This window comes from Patagioenas fasciata, chromosome 32 (genome assembly GCF_037038585.1).
Source record: "Patagioenas fasciata isolate bPatFas1 chromosome 32, bPatFas1.hap1, whole genome shotgun sequence".
Taxonomy (NCBI): domain Eukaryota; kingdom Metazoa; phylum Chordata; class Aves; order Columbiformes; family Columbidae; genus Patagioenas; species Patagioenas fasciata.
The window spans coordinates 2,507,363-2,532,179 of record NC_092551.1 but is presented as its reverse complement, the minus strand read 5'-3'; the positions used below and the strand labels follow the sequence as shown (position 1 = coordinate 2,532,179).

The following is a 24,817-nucleotide window of genomic DNA, read 5'->3' as shown; positions in this document are numbered from 1 at the left end:
ATGCGACAAGCTCCAGAAAATCAATCATTTCACCCACTTCGTGTCCGGGATGGATGCGACAACCTCTAGAAAATGGAATATTTCACCCATTCTTTGCTGGGATGGATGTGATGAGCTCCAGAATATTGAATATTTCACCCACTCTGTGGTGGGAACGGGTGCGACAACCTCTAGAAAATGGAACATTTCACCCACTTTATGCTGGAACAGATGCGACAACCTCCAGAAAATCAACCTTTTCACCCAATTTGTGCTGGAACGAATGCAACGACCTCCAGAAAATCAACCATGCGGGTAGGTTTATTCCCCATGAAACACCAAACTGTTCCCTCGGTGTCGCCCGCTCGCTCCCTGCACCATGACCCCGTCTCCTGTGAACGTGTCCAACCCGTCCCAGAGGATTCTTTTCCAGGCATAATTGATACCCTGAGGCACTAAAAAGCTCGTCAGCGCCGTAATTAATTTGGTTTATCCCCGTCGAGCCCGCAGGTTGTTGGGTGTCGAGGGGAATCAGCCGCTCGCTGCTTTTGCCGTGGGTTTGATCGCCCATTTTGGGGTGTTTTGATGCACTAAACCTGATCTCAGCTCCCAATTGATGCACGTTTGAGAAGAGGGACCATGGGGAGGTTGCGTTGGACAAGCTGAGGAACATCTGGCATCAAGCACAACAGCTGCAGAACTTCTGGCATCAACCAAAACATCTGTAGAGCTTCTGGTGTTGTCCAAAACATCTGCAGAACTTCTGACATCAACCGAAAACATCTGGAGAAGTTCTGGTGTTGACCAAAACATCTGTAGAGCTTCTGGCATTGACCAACATCTGTAGAACCTCTGGTGTCAACCAAAACGTCTGGGAGGAGCCAACGTGGATGGGATGGGATGGGATGGGATGGGATGGGATGGGATGGGATGGGATGGGATGGGATGGGGGAGCCATTGCTGATGGAATGGAATGGAATGGAATGGAATGGAATGGAATGGAATGGAGGAGCTATTGCTGAAGGGATGGGATGGAGACAGAGGAGCTGTCGCTGAGGGGATGAGATGGAGGAGCCGTCGCGGATGGGATGGGATGGAGGAGGCATGGCTGATGGGATGGGATGGAGGAGCCATTGCTGATGGGACGGGATGGGACGGGATGGGATGGGATGGGATGGAGGAGCCATTGCTGATGGGATGGGGTGGGATGGGATGACATGGAGGAGCCGTTGCTGAGGGGATGGGATGGGATGGGGGAGCCATTGCTGATGGGATGGGGTGGGATGGGATGACATGGAGGAGCCGTTGCTGAGGGGATGGGATGGGATGGGATGGGGGAGCCATTGCTGATGGGATGGGGTGGGATGGGATGACATGGAGGAGCCGTTGCTGAGGGGATGGGATGGAGGAGCCATCGCGGATGGGATGGGATGGGATGGGATGGGATGGGATGGGATGGGATGGGATGGGATGGAGGAGCCATCACTGAGGGGGTGGGAGGGAGGAGCCGTTGCTGATGGGATGGGATGGAATGGAATGGGATAGAGGAACCATCACTGAGGGGATGGGATGGAGGAGCCATCGCTGATGGGATGGGATGGAGGAGCCATCGCTGAGGGGTTGGGATGGGATGGGATGGAGGAGCCATCACTGAGGGGATGGGATGGGATGGAGGAGCTGTCGCTGATGGGATGGCATGGGATGGGATGGGATGGCATGGGATGGGATGGGGGAGCCATTGCTGAGGGGATGGGATGGGATGGAGATAGAGGAGCTGTCCCTGAGGATGAGATGGAGGAGCCATTGCTATGGGGATGGGATGGGATGGGATGGGATGGGATGGGATGGGATGGGATGGGATGGGGGAGCTGTCACTAAGGGGATGAGATGGGATGGAGAAGCCGTGGCTGATGGGATGGGAGGGAGGAGCCATTGCTGAGGGGATGGGATGGGATGGGATGGGATGGGGGAGCTGTCACTGAGGAGATGGGATGGGAGGGATGGGGGAGCCATTGCTGAGGGGATGGGATGGGATGGGATGGGATGGGATGGGATGGGGGAACTATAGCTGAGGGGATGGGATGGAGATGGAGGAGCTGTCACTGAGGAGGTGGAGGAACCATCGCTGAGGGGCTGGAGTTGAGGGTAATTGATAGTCCATTAATAATTATAACTGCATGGTAACTTGAGGGGCTGGAGCTGAGCTGGAGCAGCCCCTGGTGTCATGGCCGGCGCCTCAAGGGACTCTGGGGACATTGAAGGGCCCCTTTAGGAGCCGAGAGGCGAAGGTGCGGGGTGAAGGCCCGCACTGCGCCCCAGACCCGCAGCGCCATGATCCACCCTGAGCAGGCGCGCCCCGCGCCGCCGCCCAATCAGGACAGGGAATGGCTGTGATTGACAGGCACGGAGGCAGCGCCTCCACCAATAGGCTCGGGGGCTGCATGACGAAAAGGGCGGGCTGCTCAGTGGCGAGCTCGGCCAATGGCAGGCGCGGGGGGCGGGCTTCTGGAGCACGGCCAATGAAGAGCTTCGTGGGCGGGCCAGAGCGGACGCAGCGGCCAATGGGCGGCGGGCGCCGTGCGCCTGCGCAGCGGGCGGGCAGTGCGGTGCCGCTGGCCGGAGGCGGAGGGCAGCGATGGAGCAGGGATACGGCGGTAGGTGCGGGGCGGTCCCGGGGCGCCTCGGGGACCGGCCCTTCCCTTCCCCGGGGTCGGCGCCTCGCTTCCCCCGCCGCCTCAGCGTCGCTTCCCCGCGGCGGCGGGGAGTCAACCCCCTACGGGAGGCGTTGTGCCCGCCTCCCATGAGGAGGGGGGGCGCCGCCGTTGATTGGTTGAACGCCGCGTCGCTCCGCGCTAGGGCGTCGCTGATTGGTGGGCGGGTGCTAGTAAGGGCGGGAGGGTGTGGGGGGGGCCGCCTGGCGGGGTTGTTGTGTGAGGCGGTGGGGGGGGGGCGGAAATGGAGCCGGTCCCATTTCTGAAGACGACACAAAATGGCGGCCGCGCGGCCACGCCCCCCGCCGCGTGCGGCCCTTTCCCGCCTCCCCCGAGGCCTCTGAGGGGACCCGGTCCCTTTTGGGGGGTCCCGGGGGGTTTAATGGGGAAGGGGGGGGAATCTCCTCATGGATCAACTGCCCCCCACCCCGTAGCGGCTTCACCGCGGGGGCGGCCGAAAATCCCCCGGGGGAAGCAGCAGCGGTTGGATGGGAGGAAAAACTCCCTCCCAAAAGGGTTTTTGGGTGTTGGAAGAGGCTGCTCAGGGCGGTGGTGGAGCCGCCATCCCTGGGATGGGGGTCGAATCCATGAGCTTCTTGGGGACATTTAGTGACAGATTATGATTGGACTCAATATTGAGGGACTTTTCCACCCGAAATGATTCTTTAACTCCACAATAACACCCCACGAAAGCTCAGACACCCACTCGTGGTTTCACCCCTGAGCCTTTTCCCTCCGGTTTAACATCGATTCACCAAACGGAGCCCAAGAAACCACCGACTGGCACCAAACCAGCGCTGAAAACACTGTTATTACCTTTATGGATGCAATTTATGAGGGGAAAACCCTGCAGCAAACACCGAGTCCTCCTTGGCTGTTTATTTTATACCTTTTTACCAAACTGGAAGGAAATCAACGCTGAACGCATGGATATTCAAGCCCCTCGGTGAAGCTCATTTAGAGACGCACAAAAACGGCTTTTACTTCGCTATTTAAAACGCCTCCTTGGTCTTTAGACCATAATTACGACACCGGTTGGATTTTATAACCCACACCAACCGCTTCTGTGGGTGTTTTATTAAGTTCACGAGACCCCATGCGGCGCTTTTCCTATGGAGATCGTTCATAATTCATCCAGACATCACCTTGAGGACGAACCTCTTGACAAGCTGCTCTTAAATGCTTTTAAAGCGTTTAAATCCATTCTTAAGGTGTAAAAATGAGGTGAGAAGCTGCGATTGGATTAAAACCACCCAAAACGTGGGTTGAATCCTACAAGTGCTGGTTTTTGTTTGCCAAGCCCAATAAACACCTGGGGAGAGTGAAGCAGCTTGGAGGAGAGCGCCCTTTATAATTGAGCCTTACGAGTGAGTTAATTAACCACCAAGCTCTTAATTATTGTGGTTATAAGATGGAGCGAAAGCTTGAGGTCTTTGCTTTGAAAACTCGAGGTCTTGGCTTAACGCAGATGAATTAATTTATTGAAATAATGTGATAATTGTGGATGAACGCGATGTGTCTCAGCGAGCCCGATACCAATGCGTACGCATGGGGATGAACCACGAGGAGCCTCATCCTATAGAATGTGGAGGTTTGGCCGGGAAACGAGGCGTTTGGGGCCAAACAGCCTCCGTTTGCCTCCAGGTTTTGCGTTAGACCTGGTTTTACTGCCTGAATTACCGGATGGATTAAGAAGCAAAGGGGAGGAGCTCGTTTGGAGCTGACAGCTGCTTGGGGACGATAACACGAGGGCTGGGCCTGGTTTTGGTGTCGATGGGTGAAAAACAGATCGACCGACCCACGGAGAAGCTGATTTGGGTTTGTGTTGCCAGTTTTTGGTGCCAACGAGCGTGTCCGGGTGCCGGTGACAACGGGGGACGTGGTGTCACTCGATACGATGGCCTGTGCTCAGGGGTTTTGTTTCTAGAGGTGGAGGAGGGAGTTTAGAACTGGGCTCTGGTTTCAAGTCAGGCTTTGGGAGGCTGGAATTGGGGTTTAGCCTGAATTTCTGTTCTCTGACACAACCAGGGAGCTTTAGAACTGAGCTCTGGTTTCAAGCCAGGCTTTGGGAGGCTGGAGTTGGGGTTTATCCTCAATTTCTCTTCTCTGACACAACCAGGGAGCTCTGGCTTCAAGTCAGGCTTTGGGAGGCTGGAATTGGGGTTTAGCCTTAATTTCTGTTCTCTGACACAACCAGGGAGCTTTAGAACTGAGCTGTGGTTTCAAGTCAGGCTTAGGGAGGCTGCAGTTGGGGTTTATCCTTAATTTCCATGCTCAGGCTCAACCTGGGAGCTCTGGTTTCAAGTCAGGCTTAGGGAGGCTGCAGTTGGGGTTTATCCTTAATTTCCATGCTCAGGCTCAACCTGGGAGCTCTGGTTTCAAGTCAGGCTTTGGGAGGCTGGAATTGGGGTTTAGCCTAAATTTCCATGCTCGGGCACAACTGGGGAGCTTTAGAACTGGGCTCTGGTTTCAAGCCAGGCTTTGGGAGGCTGCAGTTGGAGTTTATCCTCAGTTTCGATGCTCAGGCTCAACTGGGCAGCTCTTGTTTCAAGTTGGGCTTTGGGATGCTGAATTGGGGGTTTATCCTTAATTTCCATGCTCAGGCTCAACCAGGGAGCTTTAGAACTGAGCTCTGGTTTAAAGTCAGGCTTAGGGAGGCTGGAATTGGGGTTTATCCTCAATTTCTGTTCTCTGACACAACTGGGGAGCTCTGGTTTCAAGTCAGGCTTAGGGAGGCTGCAGTTGGGGTTTATCCTTAATTTCCATGCTCAGGCTCAACCTGGGAGCTCTGGTTTCAAGTCAGGCTTAGGGAGGCTGCAGTTGGGGTTTATCCTTAATTTCCATGCTCAGGCTCAACCTGGGAGCTCTGGTTTCAAGTCAGGCTTTGGGAGGCTGGAATTGGGGTTTATCCTCAGTTTCTCTTCTCTGACACAACCAGGGAGCTCTGGTTTAAAGTCAGGCTTAGGGAGGCTGGAATTGGGGTTTATCCTCAATTTCTGTTCTCTGACACAACTGGGGAGCTCTGGTTTAAAGTCAGGCTTAGGGAGGCTGCAGTTGGGGTTTATCCTTAATTTCCATGCTCAGACACAACTGGGGAGCTTTAGAACTGGGCTCTGGTTTCACGTCAGGCCTTGAGAGGCTGGAATTGGGGTTTATCCTCAATTTCTCTTCTCTGACACAACCGGGGAGCTCTGGTTTCAAGTCAGGCTTAGGGAGGCTGCAGTTGGGGTTTATCCCTAATTTCCATGCTCAGGCTCAACCAGGGAGCTTTAGAACTGAGCTCTGGTTTCAAGCCAGGCTTTGGGAGGCTGGAATTGGGGTTTATCCCTCTGATCGCCCGGTGTCTGTTTTGCAGGTTACGGCACCTGGAACGCCGGCGCCACCAATGCTCAGGGTGAGTTTCTGCTTCCTTTGTCCCCCTTTTTTCCCCGCCCCCCTCTTCCCCCCCTTTTTTCCCCACCCTCTTCCCCCCCTTTTTTCCCTGCCCCCCTTTCCCCCCTTTTTCTCCCACCCCCCCTTCTCCCCTTTTTCCCTGCCCCCTTCTCCCCTTTTTCCCTTCCCCTTCTCCCCTTTTTCCCTGCCCCCTTCTCCCCTTTTTCCCTTCCCCTTCTCCCCTTTTTCCCTTCCCCTTCCCCCCTTTTTCCCCCTTCCCCTTCCCCCCCCCTTTTTCCCCCTTCCCCTTCCCCCCCCTTTTTCCCCCTTCCCCTTCCCCCCCCTTTTTCCCCCTCCCCTTCCCCCTCCCTTTTTCCCCTTCCCCTTCCCCCCCCTTTTTCCCCTTCCCCTTCCCCCCCTTTTTCCCCTTCCCCTTCCCCCCCCTTTTTCCCCTTCCCCTTCCCCCCCCCTTTTTCCCCTTCCCCTTCCCCCCCCCTTTTTCCCCTTCCCCTTCCCCCCCCCTTTTTCCCCTTCCCCTTCCCCCCCCCTTTTTCCCCTTCCCCTTCCCCCCCCCTTTTTCCCCTTCCCCTTCCCCCCCCCTTTTTCCCCTTCCCCTTCCCCCCCCCTTTTTCCCCTTCCCCTTCCCCCCCCCTTTTTCCCCTTCCCCCCCCCTTTTTCCCCTTCCCCCCCCCTTTTTCCCCTTCCCCCCCCCTTTTTCCCCTTCCCCCCCCCTTTTTCCCCTTCCCCCCCCCTTTTTCCCCTTCCCCCCCCCTTTTTCCCCTTCCCCCCCCCTTTTTCCCCTTCCCCCCCCCTTTTTCCCCTTCCCCCCCCCTTTTTCCCCTTCCCCCCCCCTTTTTCCCCTTCCCCCCCCCTTTTTCCCCTTCCCCCCCCTTTTTCCCCTTCCCCCCCCTTTTTCCCCTTCCCCCCCCCTTTTTCCCCTTCCCCCCCCCTTTTTCCCCTTCCCCCCCCCTTTTTCCCCTTCCCCCCCCCTTTTTCCCCTTCCCCCCCCCTTTTTCCCCTTCCCCCCCCCTTTTTCCCCTTCCCCCCCCCTTTTTCCCCTTCCCCCCCCCTTTTTCCCCTTCCCCCCCCCTTTTTCCCCTTCCCCCCCCCTTTTTCCCCTTCCCCCCCCCTTTTTCCCCTTCCCCCCCCCTTTTTCCCCTTCCCCCCCCCTTTTTCCCCTTCCCCCCCCCTTTTTCCCCTTCCCCCCCCCTTTTTCCCCTTCCCCCCCCCTTTTTCCCCTTCCCCCCCCCTTTTTCCCCTTCCCCCCCCCTTTTTCCCCTTCCCCCCCCCTTTTTCCCCTTCCCCCCCCCTTTTTCCCCTTCCCCCCCCCTTTTTCCCCTTCCCCCCCCCTTTTTCCCCTTCCCCCCCCCTTTTTCCCCTTCCCCTTCCCCCCCCCCTTTTTCCCCTTCCCCTTCCCACCCCTCCCTTTCCCCCCCCTTTTTTCTTGCCCCGGTTTTCCCCCCTTTTCCCCCTTTCCCCTCAGTTAAACAGAATGATTCCTATTGAGTCTCACGCTCCACTGCTTTACGCTGACCCCTTTTCCTTTGCTCCGCTTCAGGTACCTACGCGGCCAACGCTCCGAGCTGGCAAGGTGAGCGCTGCATCCCTTTCCCCCCCTTCCGAGCCCACCGTTCACCCTCATGTTCCTCACCCTGCCACCCTCCATTTGCATCTCAACAACTCCTCCACCATCTTTATAATCTTAACATTAATTTGATTGTGTTTAATTTCAGGCTATGAAGGCTACGACTACTACAACCCCCAAACCACAGCCACCAACACCGCGGCCACTTACAACTACGCGGCCGGCGGCTCCGGCGGCTGGGAGCCGCCCAAGGGCGCGGAGCTGGGGCTGAGCGCCGGCGTGGCCGCAACCATCCCGTCCTATGGCGCCGAGCCCGTGCCCACCGAGAGCTCCGACTCCATCATCGCCAAGATCAACCAGCGCCTGGACATGCTGTCCAAAGAGGGCAGCGCCGCCGGTGACGGGCTGGACGAGCAGGAGAGGTGACAGTGGCTTTACCTGTCCATATATATGTCCATATTTATATATATCTATATATATAACAAATATTAAGGCTTTTAACTGCTCTAAAACCAGATTAAGCTGTTGTGGTTGCGCAGACGCGACGCAGCGTTCGCTGCCTGGAAAATGAGCTTGACTCTCATTGTTTTACCTGTATGCAGATATGTCCATACTTTACATATATAGGGAGATATCTATGTCTCCGTCTATGTCTATCTCTATCTATATAGAGAGATATCTATGTCTCCGTCTATGTCTATCTCTATCTATATAGAGAGATATCTATGTCTATATCTATCCGTCTATGTCTATATCTATATAGAGAGATATCTATGTCTGTATCTATCCGTCTATGTCTATCTCTATCTATATAGAGAGATATCTATGTCTATATCTATCCGTCTATGTCTATCTCTATCTATATAGAGAGATATCTGTGTCTATATCTATCCGTCTATGTCTATCTCTATCTATATAGAGAGATATCTATGTCTATATCTATCCGTCTATGTCTATCTCTACCTATATAGAGAGATATCTATGTCTATATCTATCCGTCTATGTCTATCTATATGTAGAGATATCTATGTCTATATCTATCCGTCTATGTCTATCTCTATCTATATGTAGAGATATCTATGTCTATATCTATCCGTCTATGTCTATCTCTATCTATATAGAGAGATATCTGTGTCTATATCTATCCGTCTATGTCTATCTCTATCTATATAGAGAGATATCTATGTCTATATCTATCCGTCTGTGTCTATCTCTACCTATATAGAGAGATATCTATGTCTATATCTATCCGTCTATCTATATCTATATAGAGATATCTATGTCTATCTATATCTATATGTAGAGATATCTATATCTATATGTAGAGATATCTACATCTATATCTATCTATATCTATCTATATATGTAAAGATATCTACGTCTATGTCTATCTATATCTATATGTAGAGATATATACGTCTGTATCTATCTATCTATAGTTATATGTAGAGATATATATGTCTATATCTATCTATATCTATATGTAGAGATATCTATATCTATTATCTATCATATATCTATATATGTAGAGATATCTATCTCTATCTCTATATCATATATATCTATATGTAGAGATATCTATCTCTCTCTCTATATCCTCTATCTCTCTCTCTATATCCTCTCTCTCTCTATATCCTCTATCTCTCTCTCTATATCCTCTATCTCTCTCTCTATATCCTCGATCTCTCTCTATATCCTCTATCTCTCTCTATATCTAGAGATATCTATCTCTTTATATATCTATATCTATATATAGAGATATCTCTCTCTCTCTGTCCGTCTGCGTGTGTGTCTTTGTCTGTCTGTCTGTCTCTCTCCATATCAATCTCTAAATCTCAAACATATCAAGGCTTTTAACCGCTGTAAATTCAGATCAAGCTGTTCTGGCTGCACAGGCGCAGCGCAGCTTTTTTATTAATATGTATATATATATATATATATATATATATATTAAACATACCGAGTCTTCTAATGACTATAAATCCAGATTTAGCTATTCTGGTTGCTCTAGCGCGATCCAGCGTTCACTCCCTAGAAAATGGGCTTGACTCTTATTGTTTAACCGCACTCATACATGCACATATTTTATATATATATATGTGTTTAGATATATATTTATATGTATATATAAAAACGTATTAAGGGAGAGTAAATCAAGCTGGAGCAGGTGCAGAAAATGATGGTTAGGCTGAGTTTATAAACATTGTAACCCTATTTTTCTGGCCAAAGACATTTAGGTTGCGATACAAACGGACTCAAACACACATAAGGTGTTAATTTAGGTCCCAATTGTCGTCCCCCCGCAGCTCCTTCCGCTTCGAATCCTTCGACTCGTACGACTCGCGGCCCTCGCTCAACGACCGCGACGTGTTCCGCCCCGGCTACGACTACGGCGACGCGGCCGCCGAGCGCGGCGACTCCTTCGGCGGCCAATTCGACGCCCGCCGGGATCAATCCCGCAACCGGGGGAACAACTACGGGCTGATCCGCGGCCGGGGCCAGAACCGCGCTCCGAACCGCGGCCGCTCGGGCGGATTCAACCGCTCCGAGCACTTGATGCCGTCGTCCAGCTCCGAGCGGCTCTCGGCGCGGTGGAACGAGCTCAACTACATGGGCGGGCGCGGGATGGGCGGCGGCGGCTCCAACCGCCTCCCGTCCCTCTTCTCCCAAGCGCTTGTCCCCGATTACGGCGATTATGGCGACTACGGCGATTACGGTGACTATGGGGATTATGGGGATTACGGAGATTATGGAGATTACGGCGATTACGGCGACTACGACTACGGAGCCATGGGGATGGCGGGCATGGGCCGGTACGGGAACGCGCCGTACGGGATGGGGCGGCAGCGCAACCGGGAGCGCGCGGGCGGCGCGCCCTGGCACCTCAACACGCTCGCTGTAAGTTGGACAAGGCGGGGGGAAACGGGGGAGATTTCCCTGGATAGAGCAGAATGTCCCCATTTTTATATATATATTTATATATATATCTATCTACATACACACATACATATATATATATATATAAAAATATATATATGTAAACCACCCGTTTACACCTAAAATAGAAGCTCGGAAAGTCATTTAAATTTCCCTGGATAGAGCAGAATGTCCCCATATATGTATGTGTGTATATATATATATATATGTATATATACATGTGTGTGTATATATATATATGTGTATGTATGTGTGTGTGTATATATATGTATACGTGTGTATATGTATATATTTTATATATGTATGTATATATTTTATATATACATATGTGTGTGTGTATGTATGTATGTATATGTGTATATATATCTTAAAAATATATTCCCTGAATAGGGCAGAATGTCCCCATATATATATTACATATATATATTATATATTCCCTGGATAGAACAGAATGTACCCATATATATATATATGTATGTATATATATATATATATATATATGTGTGTGTGTGTGTATATATATATGTGTGTGTATATATATATATATAGTGTGTGTGTGTGTATATATGTATATATATAAAAATAATATATATTCCCTGGGTAGAGCAGAATGTCCCCATATATATATATATACACATGTAGTGTGTATATATATATAATATATTCCCTGGATAGAGCAGAATGTCCTCATATATAGATATATATATAAAAAATGTATCTATACACACACACTACACACACACACATATACACATATATATATATATATATATATATATATATATAAACCACCCATTTGCACCTAAAATAGAAGCTATGGAAATCATTTACATTTCCCTGGACAGAGCAGAATGTCCCCATATATATATACACACGTGTATATATATGTGTGTGTGTGTGTGTGTATATGTGCATACAAATATATATACACACACACAAATAATATATATGTATTGTTTCTCTGTATATGTCTACATACACACGAATATTTATATATATATATATGTGAAAAACACCAATTTGCACCTAAAATAGAACCTCTGGAAAGAATTTCAATATCACTGGATAGAGCAAAATGTCGCCATTTATATACTTACATATATATATGTGTGTGTGTATATGTGTATGTATGTATTTATCTCTACATGCACACACACATTCCTATAAATATATATATATATATAAAAAATACCAATCTGCACCTAAAATAAGCCCTCTGAGCTCTCCCTGTGTCCCACACCCACTCATCAGGGCCTCAACCCCCCTATACATCCTTTAACACCCCTAGAAATCCTTTAACACCCCAAATCCCCCCGCGGGACACCACGAATTTCACCCATAGCGACGGGGCTGAACACTTGGATTTTAAGCTTGATGTTAACCAATTTCTTGGCATTTCAGCCCAAGAGAAGAGGCTTCCGGAGCCGCTCGGGCGGGCGGCTGGAGGGCGACGGCGCCCGCAAGCGCAAGCAGTCGCAGAGCGGCGACGAACCCGACAGCAAACAGGCCAAGAGCGACAGCGACGCCGACGACTCCGACAACGGTACCTTCACCTTTCCCCTCCGTCTTCACCGCTTTATCCCTCAATTAACCCATAATTATCCCATTCAAAGGTTTTTTAGCCCTTAGCGTTCTGATAATCTGCGTATTTCGTTGCCACAGGCAAAATTCAACACCCAAAACATCGTGAACATCGGGACAAATTCCAAGAGCGCCCAGTGAGCCTTTGGTGGCCTCACGGGTGTTTTGAGCCGTTATCCCCCTTTCTGGTGATTTTTAGGCCCCTTGGAGCGTTAAATAGGAGAAACCCCCCCCAACACAACCCTTTCCCCCCAATTTTCAATGATTTATCTCTCAATTAACCCATAATCGTCCCATTCAAAGCTTTTTAGCCCTTAGCGTTGTTATAACACTCTATAGGTTTTATAATCTCTGTATTTCATGGCCATGGGGCCCAAAGCATCGTGACCATCAGAACAATTTCCAAGAGCGCCCAGTGAGCCCTTGGTGACCTCACGGGTGTTTTGAGCCGTTATCCCCCTTTCTGGTGATTTTTAGGCCCCTTGGAGCATTAAATAGGAGAAACCCCCCTCAACACAACCCTTTCCCCCCAATTTTCAATGATTTATCTCTCAATTAACCCATAATTGTCCCATTCAAAGCTTTTTAGCCCTTAGTGTTGTTATAACACTCTATAGGTTTTATAATCTATGTATTTCATGGCCATGGGGCCCAATGCATCGTGAACATCAGAACAATTTCCAAGAGCGCCCAGTGAGCCCTTGGTGACCTCACGGGTGTTTTGAGCCGTTATCCCCCTTTCTGGTGATTTTTAGGCCCCTTGGAGCGTTAAATAGGAGAAACCCCCCTCCCAACACAACCCTTTCCCCCCAATTTTCAATGATTTATCTCTCAATTAACCCATAATTGTCCCATTCAAAGCTTTTTAACCCTTAGCATTGTTATAACACTCTATAGGGTTTATAATCTATGTATTTCGTGGCCATGGGGCCCAAAACATCGTGAACATCAGAACAATTTCCAAGAGCGCCCAGTGAGCCCTTGGTGACCTCACGGGTGTTTTGAGCCATTATCCCCCTTTCTGGTGATTTTTAGGCCTCTTGGAGCGTTAAATGGGAGAAACCCCCCTCCCAACACAACCCTTTCCCCCCAATTTTCAATGATTTATCTCTCAATTAACCCATAATTGTCCCATTCAAAGCTTTTTAACCCTTAGCATTGTTATAACACACTATAGGGTTTATAATCTCTGTATTTCGTGGCCATGGGGCCCAAAACATCGTGAACATCAGGACAAATTCCAAGAGCACCCAGTGAGCACTTGATGACCTCACGGGTGTTTTGAGCCATTATCCCCCTTTCTGGTAATTTTTAGGCCCCTTGGAGCATTAAATGGGAGAACCCCCCCCAACACAACCCTTTTTCCCCCAATTTTCAGTGGTTTATCTCTCAATTAACCCATAATTGTCCCATTCAAAGGTATTTAACATATTTATTGATGATTTAGATGAGGGGATTGAGACCGCCATGCTGACACCAAGCTGGGAGGGAGTGTGGAGCTGCTGCAAGGCAGGAGGGATCTGGATAGACTGGAAGAATGGGCTGATCCCAATGGGATGAAGTTCAACAAGGCCAAGTGGCCACAACAACCCCCTGCAGTGCTCCAGGCTGGGCACAGAGTGGCTGGAAGGGACCTGGGGGACGAATGGCCAGGAAGCTCAACACGAGCCAACAGTGTGGCCAAGAAGGCCAATGGGGTCCTGTCCTGGATCCAAAACGGCGTAGTCGGCAGGACAAGGGCAGTGGTGCTTCCCCTGTGCTCTGCATTGGGGAGGCCACACCTGGAGTGTTGTGCTCAGTTCTGGGCCCCTCAGGTCAGGATTGAGGTGCTGGAGCGGGTCCAGAGAAGAGCAACAAGACTGGGGAAGGGACTTGAACCTATGGGGAGAGGCTGAGGGAGCTGGGCTTGTTTAGGCTGGAGAAGAGGAGGCTTAGAGCTGAGCTCAGCACTCTCTAGAACCACCTGAAGGGAAGGTAGAGCCAGGTGGGGATTGGGCTCTTCTCCCAGGCAGTCAGCAATAGGACAAGGGGGCTTAAACTTAAACTTAGGCTGGAGATTAGGAAGCAATGCTTTGCAGAGAGAGTGGTCAGCATTGGAATGGCTGCCCAGGGAGGCCCTGGAGGGTCTTAAACTGAGACTGGACATGGCGCTTAGTGCCATGATCTGGTCAATGGACTGGAGTTGGACCAAGGCTTGGACTGGATGATCTCTGAGGGCTTTTCCAACCCAGTCCATTCTGGGATTCTCTGATTTTAGGCCTTAGCGTTGTTATAACACTCTATAGGTTTTATAATCTACGTCTTTCATGCCCACGGGGCCCAAAACATCGTGACCATCGGGACAACTTCCAAGAGCACCCAGCGAGCCCTTGGTGACCTCACGGGCGTTTTGAGCCGTTATCCCACTTCCCGATGCTTTCTTAGACCCCTTGGAGCATTAAATGAGACAAACCCCCCCCCAACATCTTATAAACGATGATTATTTTGCCTTCCCGCAGCAGACGAAGGCGACGGGGAGGACAAATCCGCAGACGAAGCCGATAAAGGTGTAAGTAGCTCCTTTTGATGAGTTTTATGGCGAATATTCAAGCGATCCCTTCGCTCTTTCCGCCGCGCCGAGGGGCCGAACATTTAACCCCCATAAGTGCCATTTTAAGCCTATATATTGTGGAATATTTGCTCCTTATCGTTTCCTTGGCCTTATAATGAATGGTTGGATGCTGCGCTTGTGCTCCCGGCGCGGCTCGTTAGGCCCGAATTCCAATTAGCGGTCGCTTCCTCTCCTCATTCGGGCTCGTTGCCGCGTGTTTTATTCGCTGCCTTCACTCATTGCTCCTTTGGGCATCTCCCAACTATTTAAATGTATAGCGACAAGCTATACATTAAAAACACAGCAACAAGCGCCGATCGGCAGCGACTACAACCCCATAGATTAAAAACGGCGCTATTTTCGCATTAAAATGGGGTTTTAATCCCCAAACGTCGCGCCGGGAACCCCCAAGCCCCCCAAAATAACCACGGTGCCTTTTGTGTTTCTCTTTTCCAGGAGATCCGGGTCCGTTTAGCGGCTGAATTTGGTGCGTTACCCCTATTGGATTAACCCCGCGCGTGCCCCATGGCCTTCAATACCAAACAGGCGATGCTGTTAATTGATTTGATTTAGTTTCTATTATTTCATTGATATTATTGAGTTTATTTCAATCACTGGTTCGTTTTTATTAATCAATAGGGACGTATCGAGGTGCATTAGAACACTTCATATAAAACAAGGTGTTGTGTGAAGCAGCTGAAACATCTTGAGCTGCTTTGGGATCGTCCTTTATGGGTCACAACACAGCAAAACCACAGATGGGATTTTCTCACCGCGTTGAGGTTGTTTTTAGGGTTAAACTATGGGAGCTGCATGTTCAATTCTCACTTTATCCCATATTCAGCTCAATTCAAAGAATACGAGGCGAATAAAACCAAGTCGTGGCTTCTCAAATGAAGAGGAAACCGAGGGGGTGTTGGGAAAGTCCCTTTTCCCCGCGTTTTCCGCTGCAGATCCCAAAAATCCATCTAAAATATTCACTTGTTGCTGAGTGAATTCAACAGAAGTTGTTTCTAAACCATTTCTACAAAACACCCAATAATTTAATAGGCAGAATATTCCCTGATGGTTGGTTTTATTAAATCACTGCGTTTCTCTAAAGGCCTCATCGTCACCCCAAGTTTTATTGACGAAATGACGATTAACGAGAGACAAACCTAATTAAAAGGTGGTTTTATATCCTGGTTTCCCTCCAATGCCACTTCCCATCCTTTAATAATCTTTTGCCTTTCCGTGAAAGGCTTTTGGGTCCCAAAATCCCTCGGTGATCGACGTGGGCGATTTGTAACCACAATAATTCCGATTTATCCTTTTCCATTGCAGCATCTGGTTGTGAAGATGACGATGAGGAGGTGAAGAAGAAGAGGGAGAAGCAGCGGAGAAGAGATCGGATGCGGGATCGCGCTATGGACAGGTGAATAATGTTAATAATACAAATATATACCCCGGTTATTCCTCCCCGTGATCCCGGTTTGGGGCTCCGCTTGCCGATTTCAACCCATTAATTCCCCCGTTTTCGTGTGTTTTACGACTGTTTTAAGACGAGAACACCGTGGTGTCTATAAGCAATAATCTATACATTCAGAGGATGTTTTAATGTTGTTATGTGCAGCTTTAGTATTAAAATAAGGCTAAATTATTGATGTTTCTATACGTTGGGTCTCTCCCACCCCAAGGAGATGATTTTAATCTCCAAGAGTTTAATTCACCTCCCGCCCTTGCGATTTCTCCGGTTGCTTTTAAACTCCTGCGGGGTTTTAATGTCCAGTCCTGTAGCATAAACCAGGTTTTACGGAGACGTAGGCGCAGGTTTTACAACCATTACAAAGTAAAATTGGGTGGGAAAACAAAGAGGTGGAAAACTACAACGCGCCGGTGCCGTCTCTGTGTTGATGTTCTCGTTAAGCTGAGCCCGTTCCTAATTCGCCGCCCGTTTAGGATCCAGTTTGCCTGTTCCGTCTGCAAGTTCCGCAGTTTTGAGGAGGAGGAGATCCAGAAGCACCTCCAGAGCAAGTTCCACAAGGAGACCCTGCGCTACATCGGCACCAAGCTCCCCGACAAAACCGTCGAGTTCCTGCAGGTACGGGGCTGCTCGCTTTCAACGCAGCCCTTCCGGTGGCCGCTGGGATGGCCAGGCTTAGGCTGGGTGCTCCAGGCTTAGGCTGGGTACTCTAGGCTTAAGCTGGGTGCTCTAGGCCTAGGTTGGGTGCTCCAGGCCTAGGTTGGGTGCTCCAGGCTTCGGTTGGGTGCTCCAGGCTTCGGTTGGGTGCTCCAGGCTTCGGTTGGGTGCTCCAGGCTTCGGTTGGGTGCTCCAGGCTTCGGTTGGGTGCTCCAGGCTTCGGTTGGGTGCTCCAGGCTTCGGTTGGGTGCTCTAGGCTTAGTATGGGATGACCAGGCTTAGTTTGGGTCATCTAGGCTTAATAAGGGATGTCCAGGCTTAGTTTGGGTCATCCAGGCTTAATAAGGGATGTCCAGGCTTAGTTTGGGTCATCCAGGCTTAATAAGGGATGTCCAGGCCTAATGTGGGGCATCCAGGCTTAGTTTGGGTCATCTAGGCTTGATAAGGGATGTCCAGGCTTAGTTTGGGTCATCTAGGCTTAATAAGGGACGTCCAGGCTTAGTTTGGGTCATCTAGGCTTAATAAGGGACGTCCAGGCTTAGTTTGGGTCATCTAGGCTTAATAAGGGACGTCCAGGCTTAGCGTGGGGCGTCCAGGCTTAGTTTGGGTCAACTAGGCTTAGCGTGGGATGTCCAGGCTTAGCGTGGGATGTCCGGGCTTAGCGTGGGATGTCCAGGCTTAGCGTGGGGTGTCCAGGCTTAGTTTGGGTCATCTAGGCTTAATAAGGGATATCCAGGCTTAGCATGGGACGTCCAGGCTTAGTTTGGGTCATTTAGGCTTAATAAGGCACGTCCAGGCTTAGCGTGGGATGTCCAGGCTTAGCGTGGGGTGTCCAGGCTTAGTTTGGGTCATCTAGGCTTAATAAGGGATATCCAGGCTTAGCATGGGACGTCCAGGCTTAGTTTGGGTCATTTAGGCTTAGTTTGGAGTGTCTTAGTCTTTCTTAATAAGGGATGTCCAGGCGTAGTTTGGGTCATCCAGGCTTAGCAAGGGACATCCAGGCTTAGTTTGGGTCATCCAGGCTTAATAAGGGACGTCCAGGCTTAATAAGTGACATCCAGACTTAGCATGGGGTGTCGAGGCTTAGTCTGGGATATCCAGGCTTAGTTTGGGTCATTTAGGATTAATAAGGCACGTCCAGGCTTAGCGTGGGACGTCCAGGCTTAGCGTGGGTCATCTAGGATTAATAAGGGACATCCAGGCTTAGCATGGGGCATCCAGGCTTAGTTTGGGTTATCTAGGCTTAATAAGGGACATCCAGGCATAGTTTGGAGTGTTGTAGTCTTTCTTAATAAGGGATGTCCAGGCGTAGTTTGGATCATTTAGGGTTAATAAGGGGCATCCAGGCTTAGTCTGGGGTGTCCAGGCTTAGTTTGGGTCATTTAGGCTTAATAAGGGGCATCCAGGCTTAGTTTGGGTCATCTAGGCTTAATAAGGGATGTCCAGGCTTAGTTTGGGTCATCTAGGCTTAATAAGGGATGTCCAGGCTTAGTTTGGGTCATCTAGGCTTAATAAGGGACGTCCAGGCTTAGTTTGGGTTATGTAGGCTTAATAAGGGATGTCCACGCTTAGTTTGGGTTATGCAGGCTTAATAAGGGATGTAGAGGCTTAGCATGAGGCAGCCCGGCTTAATATGGGATGTCTTAGTCTTAATAAGTGACATCCAGGCTTAATGTGGGACGTCCAGGTTTAACGTGGGTTATCTCATCTTAATGAGAGACATCCAGGCTTAGTTTGGGGTGTCTTAATCTTAATAAGGGACATCCAGGCTTAGCGTGGGACGTCCAGGCTTAGTTTGGGATATCTATATAGTGTGGTACATCCAGGCTTAATGTGGGATATTTAGGCTTAATGGGGGATTTCCAGGCTTAGTTTGGGATTTCCAGGCTCCATGTGGCACATCCAGGCTTAATTTGGGATTTTTAGGCTTAATGAGGGATATCTAGGCTGAAATTTGGGCTTTCCAGGCCCAGTTTGGGATTTTTAGGCTCACGCAAGCACGCAAGGGGCTACAAACTCATCTTCCCCCCTTGCTTTGCTCACGAGGGGGGAGTTAATTGTGCAAATTCGAACGGAAAGACCATAAATTAATACCCAAGAGATCATTTCCACCATCCCCACATCTAACGCTGAGGAAGGAGAGATGAGAACTGAGACGCTGACCAACGTTTTGGGGGCGTTGATCGAAGATTTGGGCTTTCCCACGTGGAATTTGATGGTGCTGCAAGAACGGGGCTCATTTTGGGTCCGGTTCGGTCGAAATTAGCGGTGATGTGGAGGGGAAGACAAACACCTGGTCTCGCTAACTCATCCTGGTTTGCTCTGGAGAGCTCGTTTCCCTTTGGATGCGTTTGGAGGATGAGTTTTGTCCTGGTCCTTTCCAGGAATACATCGTCAACCGGAATAAGAAGATCGAGAAGCGGCGCCAGGAGCTGACGGAGAAAGAGGGAACGAAACAGAAACCGGATCCTTTTAAGGGTGAGTGACCCAAAGAGACCAGCACAAAGGTGAAGGATTTGGGTGCCTCAAGCTCAGCTCATCAATGATTTGGAGGAGGGAATAGAGTGAGTGTCACCCAGTTTGCTGGTGACACCAAGCTGGAGCAGTGGTGGCACTGGAAGCTGTGCTGCCATCAGAGACCTGGGCAGGCTGGAGAGGAGAAATTCAGTGAAATAGAACAAGTGCAAAGTCTGGATCTGGGCAGAACAAGCCCAGGTTCAGTGTGAGTTGGGAATGAGCTGTTAGAGAGAGCGTAGGGGAAAGGGAGCTGGGGGGCCTGGGGACAGCAGGGTGACCATGAGCCAGCACTGGGCCCTTGTGGCCAGGAAGCCAATGGGACCTGGGGGGGATTAGAAGGGGGTGGTCAGTAGGTCAGAGAGGTTCTCCTGCCCCTCTGCTCTGCCCTTGAAGAAAGGGTTTAGTTCAGATACTATCAGGATATGCTCGGGGAACATATATATGTATATATATATAATATATGTAGCCATAGCACCCTGAGAACGCCCGATCTCATCTGATCTGGGAAGCTAAGCAGGGTCGGGCCCGGTCAGTGCTTGGATGGGAGACCACGAGAAGGCCAGTGGTACCTGGGGTAGATTAGAAGGGGGATGGTCAGTAGGTCAGAGATGTTCTCCTGCCCCTCTACTCTGCCTTTTAGTTCAGATACTATCAGGATATGTTTCGGGAATATATATATATACATAAATATAATATATGCAGCCATAGCACCCTGAGAATGCCCCATCTCGTCTGATCTGGGAAGCTAAGCAGGGTCGGGCCCGGTCAGTGCTTGGATGGGAGACCAGCTGGGAATAGCGGGTGCTGTGGGCTGAGCCAGCACTGGGCCCTTGTGGCCAGGAAGCCAATGGGACCTGGGGGGGATTAGAAGGGGGTGATCAGTGGGTCAGAGAGGTTCTCCTGCCCCTCTGCTCTGCCCTGGGGAGGCCACATCTGGAATAGTGTGTCACATCTGGAATAGTGTGTGCAGTTGTGGCCCCTCAGCTCCAGGACAGGGACACGTTCCTGTGTACCCTCAGCCGGGTGTTCCCGCTCCGGGGGGTTGGACTGGATGAGCTTTGAGGTCCCTTCAACCCCTGTAGCTTGGGCCGTTCTCTCTGTTCCTCTTATACGCGGGTGCTGCATACGAATCTGTTTTAGAGGAAGAAATAAACCTCTCTTAGAGCAACGTAGCGATTGGTTTTATGTCTGGAAGCAGAAACCGGAATGAACGTGGGCTCTGAGGTTGTTGAGGGGCGAGAATGGGACGTGAACTGACGTCTCTGTTTTTCGGGGGGGGGCCGCAGGGATCGGCCAGGAGCATTTCTTCAAGAAGATCGAGGCCGCTCACTGCTTGGCCTGCGACATGTTGATCCCTGCACAGAACCACCTCCTGCAGCGGCACCTGCGATCCGCCGACCACAACCGCAACCGCAGGGTGAGCCCAAAACCCCCCCGGGGTCTTAAACCACACCGGGAGACTAAACCAGAGACGGACAAGGATCCACTGACCCCCATGTTCATTCCCTTCCCAGATGGCTGCGGAGCAGTTCAAGAAAACCAGCTTACACGTCGCCAAGAGCGTCTTGAACAACAAACACATCGTCAAAATGCTGGAGAAATACCTCAAGGTGAGTGCACGGAGGGGCCGGCAGCACCGGAGCCGCCACACGACGCCACGTCCGCTGCCTTTTGTCTGCGAACCTTGCTCTGCTTGCTTCTCTCGTAGGCGTTTTGCCGTTTCTCATGTCGGTTTGGTTGTATTCTTGTTGTTTCGTTGGTTGATTGACTCGCCGACTGTACCTACGGTCGGCCCCCGGCACGTGTAGATCGATTACCGAACGCTCCAAAACGGAAATAGCCCTGGGCCCCCATTGATTTTTATGGCCCACCTCTTCCCATCGGGAAGCGGCCGATCTTCAGAGCCCAGACGGAACGCAAAGTCAGGCTTAGGGCTCCTTTTAAATCCAACCCGGCGTTCGGAATGACAGAAAGAAGCCCGGAAGGCGCAGACTTCAGCACGCGGGGGGTTAAGCGCGGCTTAAATGGCCTCCCCGGTGAGCGCGGGTGCGGTCGGAACCTCCTCCGGCAAGCGAAGAGGAACAGAAGCGCTTTTGGCTACTGGTGCGTTCCCTGGGAATCCGCGACCGGCCCAGAACGCTGGGAGCCGTGCACCCCCAAAACGGGGCAGCGCGTTCCCCGAGCCCCACCAGCGCCCGGGCTTTAGTTCCGCTCTAAGCCCGGCCTAAGCTCGCTCTCATCATGCCGGGTCTCTGCTAAAACCTAGCCTAAAAACTTAAACCCCTGCGACTCCACCCGCTGGGTCCAGTGCAAAGAGACTTTGAGCTGAGACGGCGGCGCGGGACGGGCGTCGCCCCCCCCGCTAAACCCGGCGTCTCCCCCTTAAGCCCGGCCTATCGTACCTGTTGAGCAGGAGGGTGAGACTAAAACCCTGCGGTACCCCACAGGAGCGAAATAAGGGGGCAGGCGAGGCGGCGCCTCCGCCGTCCCTCTGCGCAGAATTAACCGCAATTAACCATAAACCTTCCGCAAGGCCGGAACCGCTCAAGTGCAACTCCCGTCTACCCCTGCCAGGGTCCGCAGGCGCCTCCACAGCTCATGGGCAACGGTATCAAAGGCTGGCGGCAGAATTAAATCACCCCGCGGCACGAGGAGAGCTCCGGATCCATCCCGGCGCCGGCTCCGTATCATTCCCGGGTGCAAAACCAGCCTGAAAAGGGGTGGAGAGGAAAATCTGAGGATCTCAGGTAATGCCAAGAGCCGCCTTCGCCATAAAATAACCCGCTCTGGGCAAGGAAGCGCCGGAGCCGCGGGGCGAGGCGTTAAGTTAAACCAGGACTTGGCCGCAGCAAGAGGCGATTTGAGGCTCCCGAATCGCGGGGGCTCAGCCCCGTGAGCGCGGACGGCGCAGCCGGATCGCCCGGTAAAACCAGGCTTAACCCCCTTTCCGTGGGTCGCGCCGCCCGAACGTTGAGGTTTCTCCTCCACCTGAGGGGTCGAGATGGACCCACGGGATTCAAAAAGCGGGGGGAACGCTTGATCCTCCCCGCTTTAAAATAAACCCCCCCCGGTGTTTTGGTGCCGATCGCGCCGGCGCGGTGAAAACAAACCATAAAATACCGGGAGTTTGGAGGAGTTTGGGTTTGCACGGGGATGGTGAACATGGTGAAGATCACCCCGTCCTCCTGCGCCGGGATTCGCCGGAGCGAGGTAACGAGGCCAAAAACCGACCTAAAAACCACGAGAAAGAGTATAAAATGGGCCAAAACACGGAGGGGCTTGTGCGGCGAGGCGACGCCGGCGCCTGGATTCCTCGGTTTGCCGACGAGCGAGAAGCTGGAAGCGTCGGCGCCGTCCCCGCGCGGCGCGGAAATGCCCTTTGGATTTAAATCGCCTCCTTTAAGCCCAAAATTCCGCCCGGGGAGCGGAGCCGCCGGCGCCGCTTCGGCCGCGGTTCCATAAGCGAATCGCCACGCCGGCTTCTTCTCTCGCCGCGAATCCTCCGGGGGTTTGCCACGCCGGATTTTGGTGGATTTGGTTGGATTTGGGAAGGTTTGCCGCGCTGATTTGTGGTGTTTCCCGTTGTGTTTCCTGCAGGGGGAAGATCCGTTCACGGACGAGATCGCCGATCAGGACGTGGATGATGGGCTGGATGGCGGCGCCACCGAAACGCCGGTGACCGCCGAGGGTGACACCGTGACCACCGAACCCACCGAACCCACCGAACCGCCCCAAATTGCCCCGGAATCACCAAAACGCGAGGAATTCCTGAAGAACCTGGGCGAGCAAAACCAGCTCCTGATGCCCCCGTTCCTGCAAGACGACGAACCGGAGGAAGTGACGTCAGCGGTGACATCAGAGGTGACGTCAGATGTGACATCAGCGGTGCCGCCGGAAGCCCCGGCGCCCGCCGGCGCCGCCGAAGATGCGGAAAACCCCCCAAAATCACCCATTTCTCCCCAAAACGAACCGGAGGGGCGGGATGAGGAGAGCGGGAGCGTCGCGGCGCCCACCGAATAACTGTGAATATTTCCCACCGTTTTCCACCAAAACCACCCAAAACGGGGCTGATTTGGCTCCTAATTAACGGGAGGGCCGCGCCCGCTTCGTTAGGGACCAGCACCCCCCCTCCCGTTTTGCTTCGTTTGCCGCCAATTCCGCATTCCTGGTGGTTTTAGGACGAAAAGCGCAGGAATTTACCCCAAAAAACCCCCCCGCTCCGGATGCGGCTTTTTGGGGCGATTTAGACAGAAAAAGGTAATTAAACACCAATTTGAGCTTTGGGAAGGTTGTAATTAATGAATCCGCTCCATCCCGGCGCCGATTTGGGTTGAAACGCGGCAAAAACGGCGCCGAAAACGTGCGGTTTTTGCCCCAAAGTGGGGGGTTTTTTAAGGGGGAAACGCATTAATTTGCATCTACACGTTGGGGGGGTGGTAATTAACCTTTTCAGCTTAATTAATTAAACACCGCGCGGGTGTTTCGAGGAAATAAAGGTGGTTTTTTTCCCCAAAAATGCCGATTTTTGGCAGAATTTGGCGTCCGGATGAACCCAATTCCAGGCGGATTTACCCCAAATCCTCAGGGCTTGTTGGGTCTTCCTGGGGAGGCCGCACGTGGAACCAAAACCCTTGGGGTCATTGCCCTAAAAGCGCCTTTTTTACCCCAAATATCAGTGGTTTATCCCAAATATCAGTTTTTCACCCCAAAATGGATTTTTCCCCCCAAATTGTGTTCCCAAAAATCCCATTTTTCCCCCAAAAATCTCTTTTTTCTACCCCAAAATCTCTTTTTTCTACCCCAAAATCTCCTTTATTTCCCCCCAAATCTCCTTTATTTCCCCCCAAATCTCCTTTATTTCCCCCCAAATCTCCTTTATTTCCCCCAAAAAATTCTCTTTTTTCCCCCAAAATCTCTTTTTTACCCCAAAATCTTTTTTCCCAAAATCTCTTTTATTTCCCCCAAAATCCTTTTCCCCAAAACCCCTTTTTTTCCCCCCAAATCTCTTCAATTTTCACCCAAAACATCATTTTTTCCCCAAAAATATCGGGTTTTTCCCCCCCAAATCTTTTTCCCTAAATCTCTTTTATTTCCCCCAAAATCTCTTTCCCCCAAAATCTTTTTTCCCCAAATCCATTTTTTTCCCAAAATTCTCCTTTTTTACCCCAAAATCTTTTTTCCCACATCTCCTTTTTTTCCCAAAAAAACATCATTTCCCCCCCAAATCTTTTTCCCCAAAAACCTCCTTTCTTTCCCCAAAATCTCTTCTTTTCCCCCAAAATATTTTCTCCCAAAATCCCTTTTTGTTCCCCAAATCTTTTATTCCCAAATCTTTTGTCCCCAAATCTTTTTCCCAAAATTCTCTTTTTTTCCCCCAAATCTTTTCCCTCCAAATCTTTTTTCCCTGAAATCTTTTTTCCCAAATC

At 50.8% G+C, this 24,817-nt stretch overlaps 1 protein-coding gene and 1 pseudogene across 2 annotated transcripts; both read left to right on the top strand.

Moving 5' to 3' along the window:
- Nucleotides 1–2,526: 2,526 nt before the first annotated feature.
- AKAP8 (A-kinase anchoring protein 8) lies at nucleotides 2,527–23,678 on the top strand. Of its 2 annotated transcripts, XR_010653055.2 has the most exons (14): nucleotides 2,527–2,633; nucleotides 6,046–6,084; nucleotides 7,621–7,653; nucleotides 7,796–8,069; nucleotides 9,954–10,545; nucleotides 11,986–12,127; nucleotides 14,664–14,711; nucleotides 16,079–16,169; nucleotides 16,694–16,835; nucleotides 19,259–19,352; nucleotides 20,678–20,808; nucleotides 20,906–21,001; nucleotides 21,966–22,138; nucleotides 22,989–23,119. XR_010653055.2 is itself a non-coding variant. In XM_065859250.2 (13 exons), exons 1-13 carry the CDS (start codon nucleotides 2,615–2,617, stop codon nucleotides 23,409–23,411), a joined length of 2,124 nt encoding a protein of 707 aa, XP_065715322.2. In that variant the 5' UTR covers nucleotides 2,527–2,614; the 3' UTR covers nucleotides 23,412–23,678. The 2 variants fall into 2 exon arrangements, 1 of the variants encoding a protein (XP_065715322.2); XM_065859250.2 differs by lacking the exon at nucleotides 21,966–22,138 and having other exon boundaries at nucleotides 22,989–23,678.
- Nucleotides 20,086–20,204, top strand: LOC136114029 (5S ribosomal RNA; annotated as a pseudogene).
- Nucleotides 23,679–24,817: the final 1,139 nt, after the last annotated feature.